The sequence below is a fragment of the Euphorbia lathyris genome, chromosome 2 (assembly GCF_963576675.1).
Source record: "Euphorbia lathyris chromosome 2, ddEupLath1.1, whole genome shotgun sequence".
NCBI lineage: Eukaryota > Viridiplantae > Streptophyta > Magnoliopsida > Malpighiales > Euphorbiaceae > Euphorbia > Euphorbia lathyris.
In genome coordinates, this window is record NC_088911.1 from 105,294,168 (window position 1) to 105,312,152 (window position 17,985).

General features: G+C 36.1%; 1 protein-coding gene across 1 annotated transcript; it reads left to right on the forward strand.

Annotated features, from left to right (window-relative positions):
* Nucleotides 1-2,840: 2,840 nt before the first annotated feature.
* Nucleotides 2,841-4,242, forward strand: LOC136220888 (cytochrome b561 and DOMON domain-containing protein At5g47530-like). The gene has a single exon (XM_066008716.1). It carries the CDS (start codon nt 2,927-2,929, stop codon nt 4,094-4,096), a length of 1,170 nt encoding a protein of 389 aa, XP_065864788.1. The 5' UTR covers nt 2,841-2,926; the 3' UTR covers nt 4,097-4,242.
* The last annotated feature ends 13,743 nt before the right edge of the window (nt 4,243-17,985 follow it).

The following is a 17,985-nucleotide window of genomic DNA, read 5'->3' on the forward strand; positions in this document are numbered from 1 at the left end:
ATTTGGAGAAAGCTTTTGTATAAATGCCAGATGTCGTATAATTCAACGCACATGTATAATTGGAGAAGAATTATCAGCTGGTATGTTAGAAAGACTCGTGGGAAATCTATTACTGCTGTAATTCGAAGGTTAGTTTTGAATGCAACAGTGTATTGGCTATGGAGAGAACGAAATGAAGTGGTTTTTTTGTCAAAAGGCCTTTGATCCTCATAAAGTGTTCAATAATGTTTATTCTTGTGTTAAGGCTCAGGTACTAAGTAGGAATTGTTATTATAGATCTCCTATATGTAATTGGGAGGTGTGGCATTAATGTGGGGACTGTTTGATTTTTATGTAGGTGTTGCTGAATTTTTTCTATCATGCTGTAACTTGGGTCAGTTCCTTTTTATAAGGTGTGGAGTTTTTTTTGTAGTTGTGGTGGAGGTTTTTTTCTTTGGGTTAAGGCTATGCCTTTGTTTTATGTACTTTGTGCTCATTCTGATGTTTAATACAATATATTTTTCATCAAAAAATAATAATAATTGCGTTCTCTGATATTTCATGTTTCGGTTCTTTGATTATATATTTTTTTACTGTTGTATTGATTTCAGTCTCCAATTTGATTATTATAATTGTTGTGCTGCAAATAATACGTGAGGTTCTACAGAATTAGTCGTGATGCAATAGGCTTGTTAGTATCTTGATGTAATAGGTAATAGATATTACCTATTCAAACATCCACAACTACTTGATAAGATAAACTTGCGAAAACACCGAACAATTTTGTGGCTTATCCGTATTGCAAACAGTTTCGTGTTTTCAAACGGTTTAATTGCCTCCAAATATCATAATAAAATGCTAATGCCACAAAACTTCATTGTTTAATATTAAACTCATCAACTTGGCTTAACTTTGCATTTGATTTTTCGTATATCGTATAGTCATTTTCATCAGATTATAGCAATAACAGTCACCTAAATTGATACATGGACGACGTATTAGACAAATTCTCCATGTTGATTATCATTTTAAAAAACTGGATGACACATTAGACGATACATGAACGACACATTAGACAAATTCTCCATGTTGATCGATACATGGACAACACTTTAGACAAATTTTCCATCTGTACTCTTTCTCTTTTACGCGAGCAGAGAAAGAAAGAGAGAGAGAGGTTACAAAAGGTAGGGATTTGGAAAAATTTCCCAAATTGCTCCACATGTTTTTCAAAATTTCAATTGTCCAACTAGTTTCTATTCTCAACTTCCAACTTTCAAGTATTTTTTTTATTGATTATTTTATTTATAGATTTAGTTTTATGATTTCTAATTTAGGGTATAATTTAGATATTTCTATTTACTTTAATTTACATTATAATTTATTTATTATGTTGGAGATTATTAATATGTTGTTTGCGTAGAGATTCTTTAGTAATTCTAATTAATTTAGGAATTTTTAATTTAAGGTTTAATTTCCTAATTGAATTGATAATGTGATAGTTTAGAGTTTTAATGAAATTGAATTGAATTGATGGGGTTTTAGGGATTTTGATTAAATTGAATTGGTGGATTAAATTGGATTGAATCGGTGAATTGAATTGAATTGAATTGGTGATATTTAGGGACTTTAGTTTAGGGATTTTGATTAAATTGAATTGGTGAATTGAGTTGAATTAGTGATATTTAGGCATTTTAGGCATTTTGATTGAATTGAATTGGTTAATCGAATTGAATCGAATTGAATGGGTGATGTTTAAGTATTTTTATATTTTAGCTCAATCAATTACTCGTGAACAGTGAACATATTGAAAAAAATCCAAAACAAATTTTATATATAAATACCTTTACAGAATCAAAATCTTAAATCGTCGTATGAAAAAAAAATTCTACATACAGTAAAACCCCCCAAGGTTTGAGTCATAGTTCCGCCACTGCCAATACAGTTAAATAAGAATTGATCTCAACCCTTTCTCTTTTTTTACTTTGGGCCGAGTCGGTTTAACCAGATTGGGTTTAGTGACATATCAACTTTTTAAGTTTGCTAGTGCACATGGATAATTTGTCTAATGTGTTGTCCACGCGCATGTCAATTATGATGACTATTATTTACATAATCTGATTAAAATGGCTAGGAGAAATCAAATGTAAAATTTGATAGTTTAATGTTCAAAAATAAAGTTTTGTGACATTGCCATTTTATTTGTGATACTTGGAGGACCATGGATGCAATCAAACAACATCCACTAGAAAGTAAGGATCAAAAGGTGGGAGTCATGGGACTTGAGCACCAACTGATCGCCAGAAAACGTAAAAAATTCAATGAAAACCGTATACAGACCTTTAGATTTTTTATGCAAAAACAAAAAAAAAAAGTAATTTAGCACTCATAAATCACAATAGATCACAACAAGCACCATTTAACATTGAATTTTGAATGCGTCATTGACTAGACCTGTAATAAAATCTCTAATATTTTCTTGTATTTTGCTAACAATGTAAATTTCAATGTGCTCATTTATCGAGTTTGAAGAAACCAAATTGCCATAAAATTGTTCATTATATCTAAATAATATTGGTCAACAATGGTGGTATTATTTTTATTTTTTTAAAACCTTAAAATCATTTATCAAGATTTAGAATGGAAGCCGCAAATAAAAAAGATTAGTGATTATACTATTGGATTGGGTTTAATAGTTTCCGTGAAAGTAAAAGACTGTAAAAAGCAATCCTATTAAGATTAGGATTAGGAAAGGAATCAAAGAACGATCTTGGACTAGAATTAGGAAACTACTAAGAGCGACTCGATTAGGAAATTTCATTCCTATTAGGATTAGGAAATTTCATCAAAGAAAGAATCTCTCTATATATATAGATGACAGAAATACCGATTCACCACCCTCCCCACCATACATACAGAGAACATCTTCATTCATTCAATCAATTTTATGGCCATGGCTGGTAAATGTTTTCTCTGGTTTTTTTGTGTTGTAATATGTATTTCTTCCCCAACTTTGGCTCAGACCAACACCTGCAAATCCTACCGTTTCTCGACAAATCAAGAGTTTCAATCCTGCACCGATCTTCCTGTACTGACTTCGTTTCTTCATTGGACTTACCACCCAACAACCATGACTGCCGATGTCGCATTCCGCAAAACTCAAACATCCACAACCACTTGGATCGTTTGGTCTCTCAATCCAACCGGCCAAAAAATGCTTGGATCCCAGGCACTCGTAGCTTTCCACAATTCCGCCGGCATACCAACTGCATACACCACACAAATCGACAGTTATCAGCCGACTATGCAAAACGGCAGCTTGAGTTTTGGAGTCTCAAACATCAGAGCTGATTATGCAAACAACCAGATGATTATATTTGCGACATTGCATCTCGATAACAGTTTGATAAAGACGAATCAAGTCTGGCAGGAAGGTCCAATGTCCGGAACTAGTTTCGGCATGCATTCAATGTCTGGGGCTAATCAAAGATCCGTTGGGACTATTGATTTTTCAACTGGTGCTGGTGCTGGTGCAACAAGAACAGCTGCTGCTTCTTCCAAAACAAAGAAAAAGAATGTTCATGGTGTTCTAAACGCAGTGAGTTGGGGTTTTATGATGCCAGTTGGAATAATGTTAGCTAGGTATTTGAAAGCCTTCAAAGTAACAAACCCTGCTTGGTTTTACCTTCATGGTGGTTGCCAATTGTCTGCCTATATTATTGGTGTTGCTGGCTGGGGGACTGGCATGTCTCTCGGCACTCATTCTCCTGGAATAACATATAGCACGCATAGAATACTGGGCATAACACTCTTTTGTTTTGCAACTCTTCAAGTGTTTGCTTTGTTTTTGAGGCCAAAGCCAGATCGCAAGTACAGAATCTACTGGAACATATATCACCGCACAATTGGATATGCTACTGTGGTAATGAGCATCGTCAACATCTACAAAGGGCTTCACATTTTGCAGGCAGACCATATATGGAAGAAGATATACACAGCCATTATCATTGTCTTAGCACTCATTGCTGCTGTTTTGGAGATAATCACATGGCTACTACTTCTCTGCAGCAAGAGGGAGATAAAAGACTCATCCTCCTCCTCATCATCCACTGTTTAATTTCATCTTTCTCTGGCTAGCTACTATATATTTAGACTGTTTTTTCCTTAAGCTTGATTATTATTTTTTTCTGTCTAGAACCATTATTGATTAGTTGAAGCATAATTCAGATTTGAAACAGAGGATTACCTTTGGTTTTCTGCATCTTCTTTATTCTTTTATTTGTCATGTGCAAACAGTTCTTTTGTGCGTTGTTTTCTTAATTTCAGAGTTTAAATATATATGTGATATATTAGACCTTCTCCTACATCATTTTATTGAGTCACTCTTATCAAATCAGAGCAACAAGTTAGTTTCTCATGAAGCATATTTAAATCCTCCTTTCTTATCCTTTACTTGAGCTACTGTTTTCTGTTTTTCAAGACTTATAAGTTATTTGGCTATATATAGAAGAGATAGGAGAAGTCCATTTCCAATTTTCTTCTCTTTTTCTTTCTCCTTTTAAACATGCTAACTGGTTGAAATTGAGGGAACAGATACTTCGCATGAGGACAATTCAAATTGAAAGACAAGTTTATTTTTTAATAGGGATAGGACAAATCAAAATACAAATCAAACTCCTACTATGTGGTCAATAGCAACACAAAATAAATATGTTGCCTCAAATATGTTACATTTTATATATTAAATTTCATCTTTGCAACACTATGTAAAACTTGTTGCAATTAAAACATAAAACAAATTTAAATTTGATAAATAGCGACACTATTGTGATGTGAAGTGTTGCAGTATGTACATTAAACTTTGCTTAATTGGATGGGTATTCAATAATTTCTTTATTGAATAAACATGTATTTTTGTCCAAATTATCCTTAGATAGTTCAACTCTGTCTGTGAGGGTCACTTGGTGGCCTTTACAGCCGGTCCCAAGCCCGGACAAAGGAGGAGGGTTGCGGTAGGTTTGTGGCGGCCAGCGTAAAACTTAGCCACATCTTATGACATGAACCATACTATAAATATCGTTGGGCGTTCCCTACTCAGCGACGCGTTGCACTTCCTAGACCCGGGTGTAGTGATAAATGTGCAAGGGTTGCTAGGTCGTCGCCCCGAAGCGGCGCGCCACCCCAGGACCCGGGGGTGGTGTCAAATATGCAAGGGTTGCGGGTAAATAAGCTAGTCCACGGTAATGGTAGGGGTAGGGGTAAGGGTAAGGGTAGTAGGTTACGCTTTGGGACATGGAACATAGGTTCTTTGACAGGAAGATTAGCTGAAATTGTAGATGTTATGAAGAGGAGGAGAATAAATATAATGTGCCTACAAGAAACCAAGTGGGTTGGAGCCAAGGCTAGAGAGATAGCTCCTTGGGGTTATAAGCTTTGGTACTCAGGAAAGGATAAGGGTAGAAATGGAGTAGGTATTCTTATTGATAGGGAGTATATTGATGATGTAGTAGCGGTGTCTAGGAAGAGCGATAGAATTATGAGTGTTAAGCTAGTGATAGGGGATGAGGTTGTGAATGTCATTAGTGCATATGCACCACAAATAGGATTAGACGTCTCTATAAGACAAGCTTTTTGGGAGGACTTGGAGGAAGTGGTGCAACAGGTTCCTAGGGATGAAAAAATGGTACTGGGGGGGGATCTCAATGGACACGTGGGTTCTAGGCAAGATGGGTTTGAGAGTGTTCATGGAGGGTATGGTTTTGGAGATAAGAATGAAGCAGAAAATGATATTTTGGAATTCGCATCAGCTTATGACTTGAGTATCATGAACACATGGTTTATGAAGAGAACATCCCACTTAGTGACTTATCGGAGTGGCGGTAATGCGAGCCAAATTGACTTCTTCTTAGTAAGGAGTGCTTGGAGAAAGAGTTATATTGATTGTAAGGTGATCCCTGGTGAGAGTACGACAACCCAACATAGAATAGTGGTGCTTGATTTTCGAAGTAGGAAATGTATAAGAAAACAAACACCACAAGTAGAGACTAAGATTAAGTGGTGGAAATTGCAAGGGGAGAATCAACAAAAATTTGTGGATGAGATGACCAAAAAAGATGTTTGGACTTGTAATATGGATTTAGATATAGATTCGATATGGACTAAGATGGAGCATATTATAAGGGAAGTAGCGAAGGAAGTTCTAAGGGAACCTAAAGGTAGCATGCCACCGGGTAAGGACACATCTTGGTGGATAGAAGAAGTACAACAAGCAGTAAAGAGTAAGCGAGAATCCTATAAAATATTGGAGAAATGTAGGAGTGGCGAGAACTACGAAAAATACAAAGAGGCTAAAAGGGAAGTAAAGAAGGTCATACGAGATGCTAGAGCAAAGGTGAATCGGGATCTGTATACAAGATTGGATACGAAAGAAGGGGAAAGAGACATATATAGAATTGCTCGGATGAGAGATAGGAAGGCGCGAGATCTCGAAAAAGTTAAATATGTGAAGGATGTGGACCAGAAAGTCCTAGTTGGAGATAAGGATATCAAGGAACGATGGAGGTCCTATTTTGATGACTTATTTAATGGAGATCGCAGACAAGATATTGGAGATATAAGTATCCATCACGATATGATGAATCATGAATGCCTGCGGAGAATTCAAAAGGGTGAAGTCAAAATGGCATTAAGTAAGATGAAGTTGAAGAAAGCAGTAGGACCTGATGGCATCCCTATTGAGATTTGGAGATGTTTGGGAGAAAGAGGAATCGAATGGTTGACGACGTTATTCAACAAAATTTGGAGAAACAATAAGATGCCATCAGAATGGAGGAAAAGTATCTTAATCCCTTTGTATAAGAACAAAGGCGATGTCCAAGATTGTGCCAACTATCGGGGAATCAAATTAATGAGTCACACTATGAAACTTTGGGAGCGAGTGATCGAACAAAGGCTAAGGAGGACGGTGAAGATCTCGGAAAACCAGTTTGGCTTTATGCCGGGAAGATCAACTATGGAAGCCATCCATCTAATGAGACAATTAATGGAGCACTATCGAAATAAGAAGAAAGACTTGCATATGGTTTTCATTGACTTGGAGAAAGCATATGATAAGGTACTAAGGGAAGTACTTTGGTGGGCCTTGATAAGAAAAGGCATTTCGCGGAAATATATTGACATCATAAAGGACATGTATGAGGGAGCATGCACGAGTGTACGTACTAGTGTTGGGAAGACTGAGGAGTTTCCTATTACGATTGGAGTGCATCAAGGTTCCGCACTAAGCCCATTTCTTTTTGCCATCGTTATGGATGAACTAACAAGTTCACTTCAATATGGTATACCATGGTGCATGCTGTTTGCAGATGATATTATGTTGGTTGATGAGACGAAAGAATGAGTGGAGAGGAAGTTGGAACTATGGAGACAAACTCTAGAATCTAGAGGCTTTAAGTTGAGCCGAAGTAAGACAGAATATTTGGAGTGTAAGTTTAGCGGCCATAGGAGTAGGGAGGCAGGGACAATCACCCTAGATGGAAGAGTTGTTCAGGCCTCGGATTGCTTCCGGTATTTAGGATCTATTATCCAAACGGATGGAGAAGTAGATGGAGATGTTGCTCATAGGATTAAAGCTGGTTGGTCGAAGTGGAAGAGTGCTACGGGTTTCCTTTGTGACCTCGGCATGCCTAATAGATTGAAGGGAAAATTCTACCGAACGGCAATTAGACCAGCATTGTTATATGGTACGGAGTGTTGGGCAGTGAAACACTGCCACATCCATAAGATGTCGGTGGCGGAGATGCGTATGTTGAGATGGATGTGTGGTCATACGAGAAAGGATCGGGTGAGTAATGAAATAATTAGGACAAAAATAGGGGTCACATCTATTGAGAATAAAATGAGAGAAAACCGACTAAGGTGGTTTGGCCATGTGAGACGTAGAGCGCTTGATGCGCCGGTTAGGAGAACCGAAGAGTGGCAAAGGGATGTAGTGGTGAGGGGTAGGGGAAGACCTAAGCAAACTTGGAGGAGGGTGATCGAGAGTGATATGAGTTTACTGGGAATTGAGGAAAGTATGGTAGTGGATAGGACGGAGTGGAGGGAGTGCATTTGTGTCGCTGACACGACTTGATTTCACGGTTTTATATGATGGTTCATGTTAGCCGACCCTGAATCATTTCGGGACTAAGGCTTTGTTGTTGTTGTTGTGTTGTATCCTTAGATAGTTGGTTTAGTTTGGGATTGACAAGGTACAAAAGAGAATCAATTGTTTTTTAACTATTAACTAAACGAGAATATTGTTATGTAATTGTGTCATTACCTTCTTTATGTCTGCAAACCTCCTCTTGATTTTACTTTTGTTGTTTCCATCTGATCTACTCTATGATATATGTGCAAGTGGATTGTGAAAGAGCTATATATATATATATCATTTGCAAACACTTATTGTCAAATATAATATGTTAACATTTAAAATGCATGCCCATTCCTCAATCCTTGATTTGAATAAAAAAATTTCCAAGTAAGCAAGAAGCAGTTAGAATATATGGAAGCAATGACTCGTAAATTCAGTGATTGAGCTCTACATGTACAATATCACAAGTGTTCTAAAAAGATGTTTCAAACCATATGGGAGGTTTTTTGAGCAATACTAATCCATGTAAAATTTTGAGAGTTGGAATAGTGTAGATAAAGATGGTTGACAAAATAGTTGTGAAAGTCGAAAGCTGAGTCGAGGCGATAAGGGAATAATATCGTCTCGAGGTGAGGCGAGAGGCGACAAACAAATTAGAAAAACATAAAAAAATATCAAACTATAACTCATATTAACTCGTTTGACTTCTAAAGTTGTAAAACAAAATAAAACTTCTAGTCCTAATAATATATCAAACATTATCATCAATCCAAATCCAAATCTTCATCATGAAGCTCATGTCATCATATCCAAAAACGTGCAAAATTTGGAAAATTAGACACTTGTAAGCTATTGTTTCATACAAGCTTATGTTTCATACATTTTCACAAACTTTCATACAGTTTCAAACACTTTCACAAACTTGTATGATAGTAGAATAAACTTTCATAAACTTTTATAACAGTAGCATTAGCGTAAATTTTCACACACTTTCATAAACTTCACATAACTCAGTAATAATAACAGAAATCACAAAATTTGGGCAGCACAACACTTGCATAAGTCATAATAAAGAGTAGAAATTTCAGCAGCATAACAGTAGGATGAAGTTGAAGAAAAGAAAAACAGAAGGAGAAGATTAGAGCAACTCTAGTGGAGGGGTTTTGGACCAATTTGTAATTAGGTGGGTACTTCCAACCAGTAGAGAAGAAAATTTTGGGGTCGCTTGGATTGGGCGAGTCGCCCAATCCAGCGAGTCTCTAGGAAGAAATTGTTTAAAAGAAAAGATGACGCGCAAAGGGAGAATTGATTGTACACCGCCAAATCCAAAGCAATCTCCCATTCACGCAATATAGTTAGCGCGTCAATGTCTGCTTTTTTTTATTTCATATGTTTTGAGTGGTGGGCCCCTACTTTTCCTATGCCTGCAACTTGGTGTCTCAACCTTTTATTTTTAAAATATAATATACATTGAAAGTGATGTATCTAAATTGTGAATTGAGTATTTAATATAATTTTTTGTTTTGGATTTCAAAATAAACATGACAAGCAATGGTAATATTTATATGTATAGTCTTTTCATTGTTTGATTTTATTAACGGTACAATTAAAACGGTAAATTTTTTTTTATATACTATAAAACATCTCATTTAACCTATAAAAATCACATTCAATTTAAACCTTCTTCTACTCTTAACACATTTATTTGAGATGGATTCTAATGATGAATACAGTCAGTATTACTCTTACGTTCCAAATTCTCAAAACGCATCGAATCCAAATTCCCAAAACCTGACCCCAAATACTTATAATTCTCAAAGTTCTCCAATCCGACCAATTTCACGTAATTTTCAATATGATCCTAATATGTCATATGCTTCGAGTCCTCCCATTCACTATAATCACGACGGTTACTTCCCTCCTGTGAATGCATCAGGTAATCGGCCAATGATGTCGAGATACTTTCCTCGTACCCCGTATCCTCAAGAACCATATATGGTTCCTGAAAATATGAGAAGAGACAGCTTTGGATCGTCCACCATGCCAGACGAATCTCCGAACACCGGTTCCGTTGCCGAGTCTGAAGTTCCAATAGTTCAGGAACCAAATGCAAACAATAAAAAAATCAACGAAAATGAAGTGGACCAATGTACGTGATGTACATTTATGCCAGAGTTGGTTGATAATAACCACAGATCCAATTGTGGGTACAGATCAAGCGAGAAGGGATTATTGGAAGAAAATTACAGGTTACTATAATCAATGGAAGAAGGAAGGTCCTGATGTGAATGACCAAATAGCTTCCTGTCATTGGTACAAAATTAGTAAGGATGTATCTGGTTTCCATGGAGCATACACTACCATTAGGGATAGCCATCCAAGCGGTCACGATGAAGCACATGTAATTAGTAAGGCCAATGAGCTATTTACTCAAAGATGTAATAAAAAATTTACTTATATGCATTGTTGGGAAATCCTCAAAGGACAGCCTAAGTGGCATGAGTTTTCAGATAAAAACAAAGCACAAGGTTCTTCAAAAAGAACAAAAAATTCTGCTTCAGGTGCCTACACTTCTTCAGGCTCAGCTCAGGAGGCAACTGAGAGTGGAACACAGGAAGCGGTCGAACAACGGCCAATTGGTCAGAAGGCAGCAAAAAAAGCCGCTAAAGCTAAAAACAATGCCAATATACCTGATGGCTTAGATTGGGATGAGTTAAAAGTGGATAGAGAGAAACGACAATCATCTCTTGATATTATTGCTCGTGCAGTTCAACAACGAGAAGTAAACCGTCTTCAGGAAATTCGTGTACAAGATTTCGCAATCCTCGGTAAAGATACCTCGACTATGGATGATGAAGCTCTAGCAGATCACCGTAAAATGTGCCACTATATTAGGACTAAGTATGAATTTTAATGTTATGTTATGTTTTTATTTTTATTGTGTTATGTTTTTATTTTTATTATGTTATGTGTATTTATTTAATGAACTTTAATTTTTAATGAACTTTATAAATAAATAAGTACTTCATTAACAATACTGAAAATACATTGAAAATATTAAAAATAATAACATTGAAAATACTGAAATAACAACATTAAAAATACTAAAAATACATGGCTTGAAAATACTAAAAATACATGACTTGAAAATACTAAAAATAACAACATTTAAAATAATAACATTAAAAATACAAAAATAACAACATTAAAAATACTAAAAATACATGGCTTGAAAATACTAAAGATACATAGCTTGAAAATACTAAAAATAACATTGAAATTACCAATCTCTCCTATTGATGAGTTCATGGCTTGGCGACAAATTCATAAATTCATAATCGATATCGTCGTCATCATCTTCATAATACTTTATGTTTTCTGAATTAGCATAAACCCCAGCAGACTCCTCTGCAAAATATATCTCTTTATATTCCTCTACTGTGGAGGAATAGTCGTTTGGAAGATTTCGCCAAGGACCATCATTCCAATTTTGACCAATGAGGTAGTTGTTTTTCTGTGCACAAACTTCTTCCAGTTGTCTAGATACGGAACGATGTTCATCCCATTGTTCACAAATAGAGAATGGATAAGCTTCATAAATCTCATGAAATGAATTAGATTTTGACAACTTTAGAAAGAATATGGCATGAATTTTCCTTTCCGTCGGACGCAATGCACAGTATTGCCTTATTTTCACACCATCAAATTGGTGAACATATCTTTCCATGCATCAATAGGCATAAAACATTTTAGGCATGTCTCAACATTCGTAGGAATATTACCTCCGATGAAAGCGTTACACCATTCTAGCATGCAAAATTCAAACGGAATGTAATGCATATAACATAGGAACCACAACATGTGAAGAGATCGGACTGGAAATTGGCCATCGGCCGGAAGCTTAAAACAAAACATATATGAGAATAAAGGATGAAACATGTCTGGAGTAACAAAAGTATTTCCATAAAAACGAACAACATCATATTGATAAGATAACATGTGTTCAGTGCAAGCTGGTCGGTCGAGGGTTTCGACAATACTCTGTTCAGGCGGAAAATTAGGGAAATTTTCATCTGTATTAGTATTAGGGTGAGATGCAGCCATTTAGGAATTTTTCGGTTGAACCTTCTCTGAATGTAGAAGTAATTGTTTCGAGTGAGTCATAATTTATAGATGTAGGATAAATTATTATTCCTTTCCATGATTTCAATGTTTGCATCATTATTCTTTGACTTCAAACTCCCCATAATTATTCGTATGACTTCAAACTCCCCATGATTGAAAATTTGACTTCAAACTCCCCATGATTCATAATTTGACTTCAAACTCCACGTGATTGATAATTTGACTTCAAACTCTCCATAATTATTTGTATGAATTCAAACTCCCTATTATTGATAATTTGACTTCAAACTCCCCATTATTGGTAGTTTAACTTCAAACTTTCCTATATATACATCTAAAATATGTAACAAACACTCATAATCTAAAATATCATCACTATCTCACCAAAATGTCTTCTGATAGTAGTGCAGAATACGAGCTAATGATACAAAGTGCGATTGAAATGATTCAAGAGGATGATGAACTTGATCTTTATTTACTTCAACAAGTACAACAACAAGCCGGCCACAATTCTGAACCTCGAAGAAAAAAATATATAAGACGTGATCGAGAAGCTGCTACAGAATGTCTGTATAATGACTACTTTGCTGCTGAACCAGTTTATTCACCTGAAGTTTTTCGCAGACGGTTCCGGATGAGTCGAAATTTGTTCCAACGTATAGTGGAAGACCTTGGAAATCACACAACATATTTCCAACAAAGGGTCGATGTGGCAAAAAGAAGTGGCTTGTCTCCACTCCAAAAATGTACAGCAGCTATGCGCATACTTGCGTATGGATCTCCGGTTGATGCTTTTGATGAATACATAAGAATTAGTGAGTGCACAGCATTAGAATGTGTGGAAAAATTTTATCGTGCTATCATCGAGGTGTATGGGCCTGTGTATATGAGGAGGCCTAATGCTGCCGATGTACAATGTTTAATTCAGATGCACGAGGAACACCATGGGTTCCCTGGGATGCTTGGCAGTCTTGACTGCATGCATTGGGCATGGAAGAATTGTCCAGTTGCATGGAAGGGGCAATATACCCGAGGAGATTATGGATATCTAACAATCATGCTTGAAGCAGTCGCTTCAGTCGATCTTTGGATTTGGCACGCATATTTTGGTGTTGCTGGGTCCAATAATGACCTTAATGTTTTGAGCAGATCCAATTTATTCCAAGATAATTTAAAAGGAACAACACCAACGGTTCAGTTTACTGTTAACAACAAGTCATATAATATGCGCTATTATCTAACTAATGGTATCTATCCCGAATGGGCTGCTTTTGTGAAAAGCTTTCCACATGCTAATGACCCGAAACGAATATGTTACAAACAAAGGCATGAGAGCGCACGGAAAGATGTTGAACGAGCATTCGGGGTACTTCAAGCCCGATTTGTAATAGTACGTGGTCCAACACGTACTTGGCATAAAAAAAACTCCACGACATTATGGATGCTTGTGTAATATTACATAACATAATTGTTGAAAATGAGAGACACACTTACTCAAGAAACTTTCCAACTGAGGAATTTTCTGAGCCCATAGTTTCTGATTACATTCAACATGGGCCTGTTCCGGATTTTGCTGCTTATCTCGCAAGGGATTTACAAATCCGCGATAGAAACATGCACGGTCAACTAAAATTGGATCTAGTTGAGCACATTTGGGAACGTTTCGGAATCACCGACATTACTACTTGAACGCCGGAAAATTTTACTCTTTCAATCATGTTTTCCTTTTAATTTAATGCATTTACCTTGTTCGTTTTTTTCAAATGTATGTTTCCTTAATGTAATGCACTTTTGTTAATTACTAAAATCGATTAAAATTCGGAGAAAAATAAATTATATTTACCTATTAATTTTTAAATCCAATTAAATAAAATTTTCAAATTAAATAAATTTATTCGATTAATATTAAATATTGGTAGATTTTTATTTAATTAATATTAATTCATTAATGAATTTTATTATTATTATAAAATAGGTTAATTGATTAAAAGTAATGAAAATTAAATATTATATGACGTGTGGGACCCGTGATTGTGACTAACCACTAGAGAGGATTTTTTTGGAGTTGTTTTGTTGAGAGGGTCGTTTAGAAATTGGTGAGGTGGAGTGGTTGGAGGGTGTGCAACCCTCCAACCACTAGAGTTGCTCTTATAGAAAGAAAATTAAAACAAATGAGAACAGAGAAGAGTATAGAAAGAAAAGAAAAGAGACAGTACCTCTTTATGTCGATAGGTGTTACTGGGTGGAGGAGAGGAAGTGTATGTCGATCGGTTCTTTTGGGTGGAAGAGAGGAAGTGCATGTCGATCGGTGCAGAAGAGGAAGTTTCTGTCTCGATGGATCAGTGCTGATATCTTTAACCTAAAAATCCCTTTTAAAAACTGTAACTTACGGCCAAAGTATAGAAGGCGACCGCCTCTCGCATGCGCGTCTAGGCGGTGGCCTTCTGAATAATGCACGCGTTCCAGTGCACAGAAGGTAGGGAAAAAGAACGCTTGCGTCGCCCTCTCGCCTCAGGCGACCCAGATGAGATCACCTTTGACAACTATGGTTGACAGAATGGTCAGGAACACTAAAAAGTGTTCGATATTTAACATTTGATTATTTTTTTATTTTTTATGCACTCTTGCAAACAAAGGTGTAATTTTTTTAGTCAGAGAATATGCATCTCTAAAAACCTCAAAACAACTTCTGCTTGTCCCTTCCAAAAGAAACTGCAGTTTTTGTTTTAGACATATATTGGCACTATTTGCACCATGCCCTTTGACATCTAGCTCCATCTAATAGCTTAACTCAGTCCTTAGAAATTAGAGACTGTTTGGCATTTTCTCATGTATTTTTAGAATTTGACTCGAATAAGTTAACAAACTGAATTAAAAGCTTTTGAAGGAGTACTTTACATTGATATAAGTGTTGAAAATAGTTTCTCTAAAATTAAGTAGAACTATGAATCTTAATTTTCAAATTGTAATTTTGTAGGATATATAAGAAGTTTGATAATAAATGTCAAATCCAAATCAATTAAGTAGATAAACCTTTATATTTACGAAGTTACGAGTCGGTAAATAGAAAATGGATTTGCATGTTAAAAAAATCTACCTCGATTAATTTTTTTTAATGACATATTGCCAAACCCAATAAAAAAATGATCTTAACCCTTTGTCTTTTTTAATTTGGGTCGGGTTGGTTTAATTGGATTGGGTTTGGTGACATGTTAGTTTTTTGAAATTGTTAATCAACATGAAATTTTGTCTAATGTGTCGTCCATGTGTTAATTACGGTGATTGTTATTGCCATAATCCAATTAAAATGACTACAAGAGAAATCAAATTTAAAGTCGGATGAGTTTAATGTTTAAATTTTCTATTTCGGATACTTGGAGGACCATGGATATAAAAAAAATTCTATTTTGTTGAAAAAGTAATTAATATTTGATATATTAAATTTTGTTAGAGAGTATAACTCAATAAAATATAATACATATGACACACCATGTACAACATATGTATTTTCTTTTAAAATACAAAATAGAATCTTACATACTGTTAATATTTCATAAAACAATATAAAAAATATAAAAAAATCTATATTTAATTAAAAGGAAAATTATAAAATTGAGTCAAATTGGAGACCCATTTACATTTTTTTTTATTGAAGGCTGGTTAACGAGAAGGTGCAAAAAACAGACATCCTAGCTATGCTGGCACCCTTGAAAATCACACCAAACCCGAACCAATATTATTAAAGAAAAAGAGAAAAGTTACAAACAATAAAAAAACAAGCGTTTAAAACAAAACCAAATCAAGAGAAGCGATAAGAACCACGCATCTCCAGATCATGCAAACAAACCGAACAACAAAAATCTGGCATAATATCCCACCAATGCAAACTATCCACCATACGACCAAAAGAGGCAAGAAAATCAGCAACTGCATTTCCTTCACAATAAATGTGAGAAATGACAAATTGCATTGAATCAATTTTTGATAAACACTCCATCCAACTCCGACGAATCACCCAAGGGACGATCAACGACCTACTATGTAACAACTGAACCACATAAGTCGAATCACTCTCTAACCAAAGGTGACGCCAACCCTTGTCGAAAGCCGAATGAATTGCAAATATGGCAGCCTTCAACTCGGCTAAAAAAGAAAAAGAAACATCAAAGGGGAAAGCAAAAGCACCAAGAAACGAACCATCTGAGGATCTGTAAATACCACCACAACCCGCAACACCCGGACTACCCAAAACAGAAGCATATGTATTAACCTTAATCCAACCAACCGGAGGACGCTGCCAAACCACATGAATAATACGAGGCCCCATAGGAAATTTTCTATCAATTCTCAATTCCCGAAGAATTTGTAATTCCATAGAAGAATTCCAAGTAAAACCTCGACCCTGATTCGCCGCTTCACGAATAGCGTTCTCCAAATACGCCTAAGAGTCAGAGAAATAACCGATGTTTCATCTTTAAAAATTTGGCTATTCCTTGCTAACCAAAGAGCCCACACAGTGCTAACAACAGCCACAGACCAAAGTTCAGCAATTTGAGAACTAAACCTCTGCTTAACAGCATCCAAAAATAGAGTTTGGAAATCACCGTCCAAAACAAGACGCCTCCCAAACAAAGAAACTCCTCGCCAAACCTCCTGTGAAAAAACACACGTAATCAAAATATGATCCGCCGTCTCCTCATGAGAAAGACACAACGGACATCTAGAAACAATAATGCAACCACGCCTCCTCAAATTCTCGTGAGTAGGAAGATAACCCAAAAAAGCCCTCCAACAAATAAATGAATGCGCATGAGGAATAAACCGACGCCAAAGAAAACCACACCAATCCAATTTCAACCTAGGAGGCCTCATCCAATCATAAAACAATTTTACTGTAAAAATACCGCTAGTCGCAGGCTCCCAAATACACAAATCCTCCATTTCAGAACTTCTACAAACCCGCTTGATATCTTCTTCCACCTCAACCGACATAATTGGTAAACCAACCCAATCATTATTGACCAAAAAATCATCCACCATATCCAAGGCACGCCTTTGCTGCAAGGCCGATAGACCCAATTGTAAAGCAACAGTTGGCCTAATTCATCTACCATTCCAAAAATTTAGATCGGATCTCCGTCCAATCCACTAACAATAATTATCTAAAAGTAAAGAATACATCCCTCTAACCGAACCCCAGATGGACGAATTGAGAAGCCAAGGCCTATGCTAACCCAATTTAGAAAGAAAACGGGATCCAACTAAGTCAAAACAAAATGATTTCACCTGGATGAAACCCCAAGCCATCTTACCTAACAAAGCCTGATTAAGCAAACACTATGCCATTTTCCCTTTCCCTTTCACATGACACAAGATACATGACAGACATTTGTTTTCATGTCGTCTGAATATTTTTCGTGACGGTATTTTAACTCTATGTCATCTGAAGGCAAAATAAAAAATGCGCTCGATTATCAGATGACGTTATGATTACAGAATCCTGTCATCCAAAGAAAATGCGCGTTTTCGTTAAATTTGATGCGCTCAACAAATGACACCTCTAATAAATGAATGTCATTATGACCAATCTTGATGGAAATTTCTCCCTGTATTAGAAGGAAAGTTATCCCATCTGCATCCGAGGACACCGCCTTCTTGCAGGATGTTATGTATTCAACCATCTTCAGAAAAATTTAATCGTGTTAGTCAGAAAAAAGGAAGATTTGGCTTCGCGAAGTATGCGAATA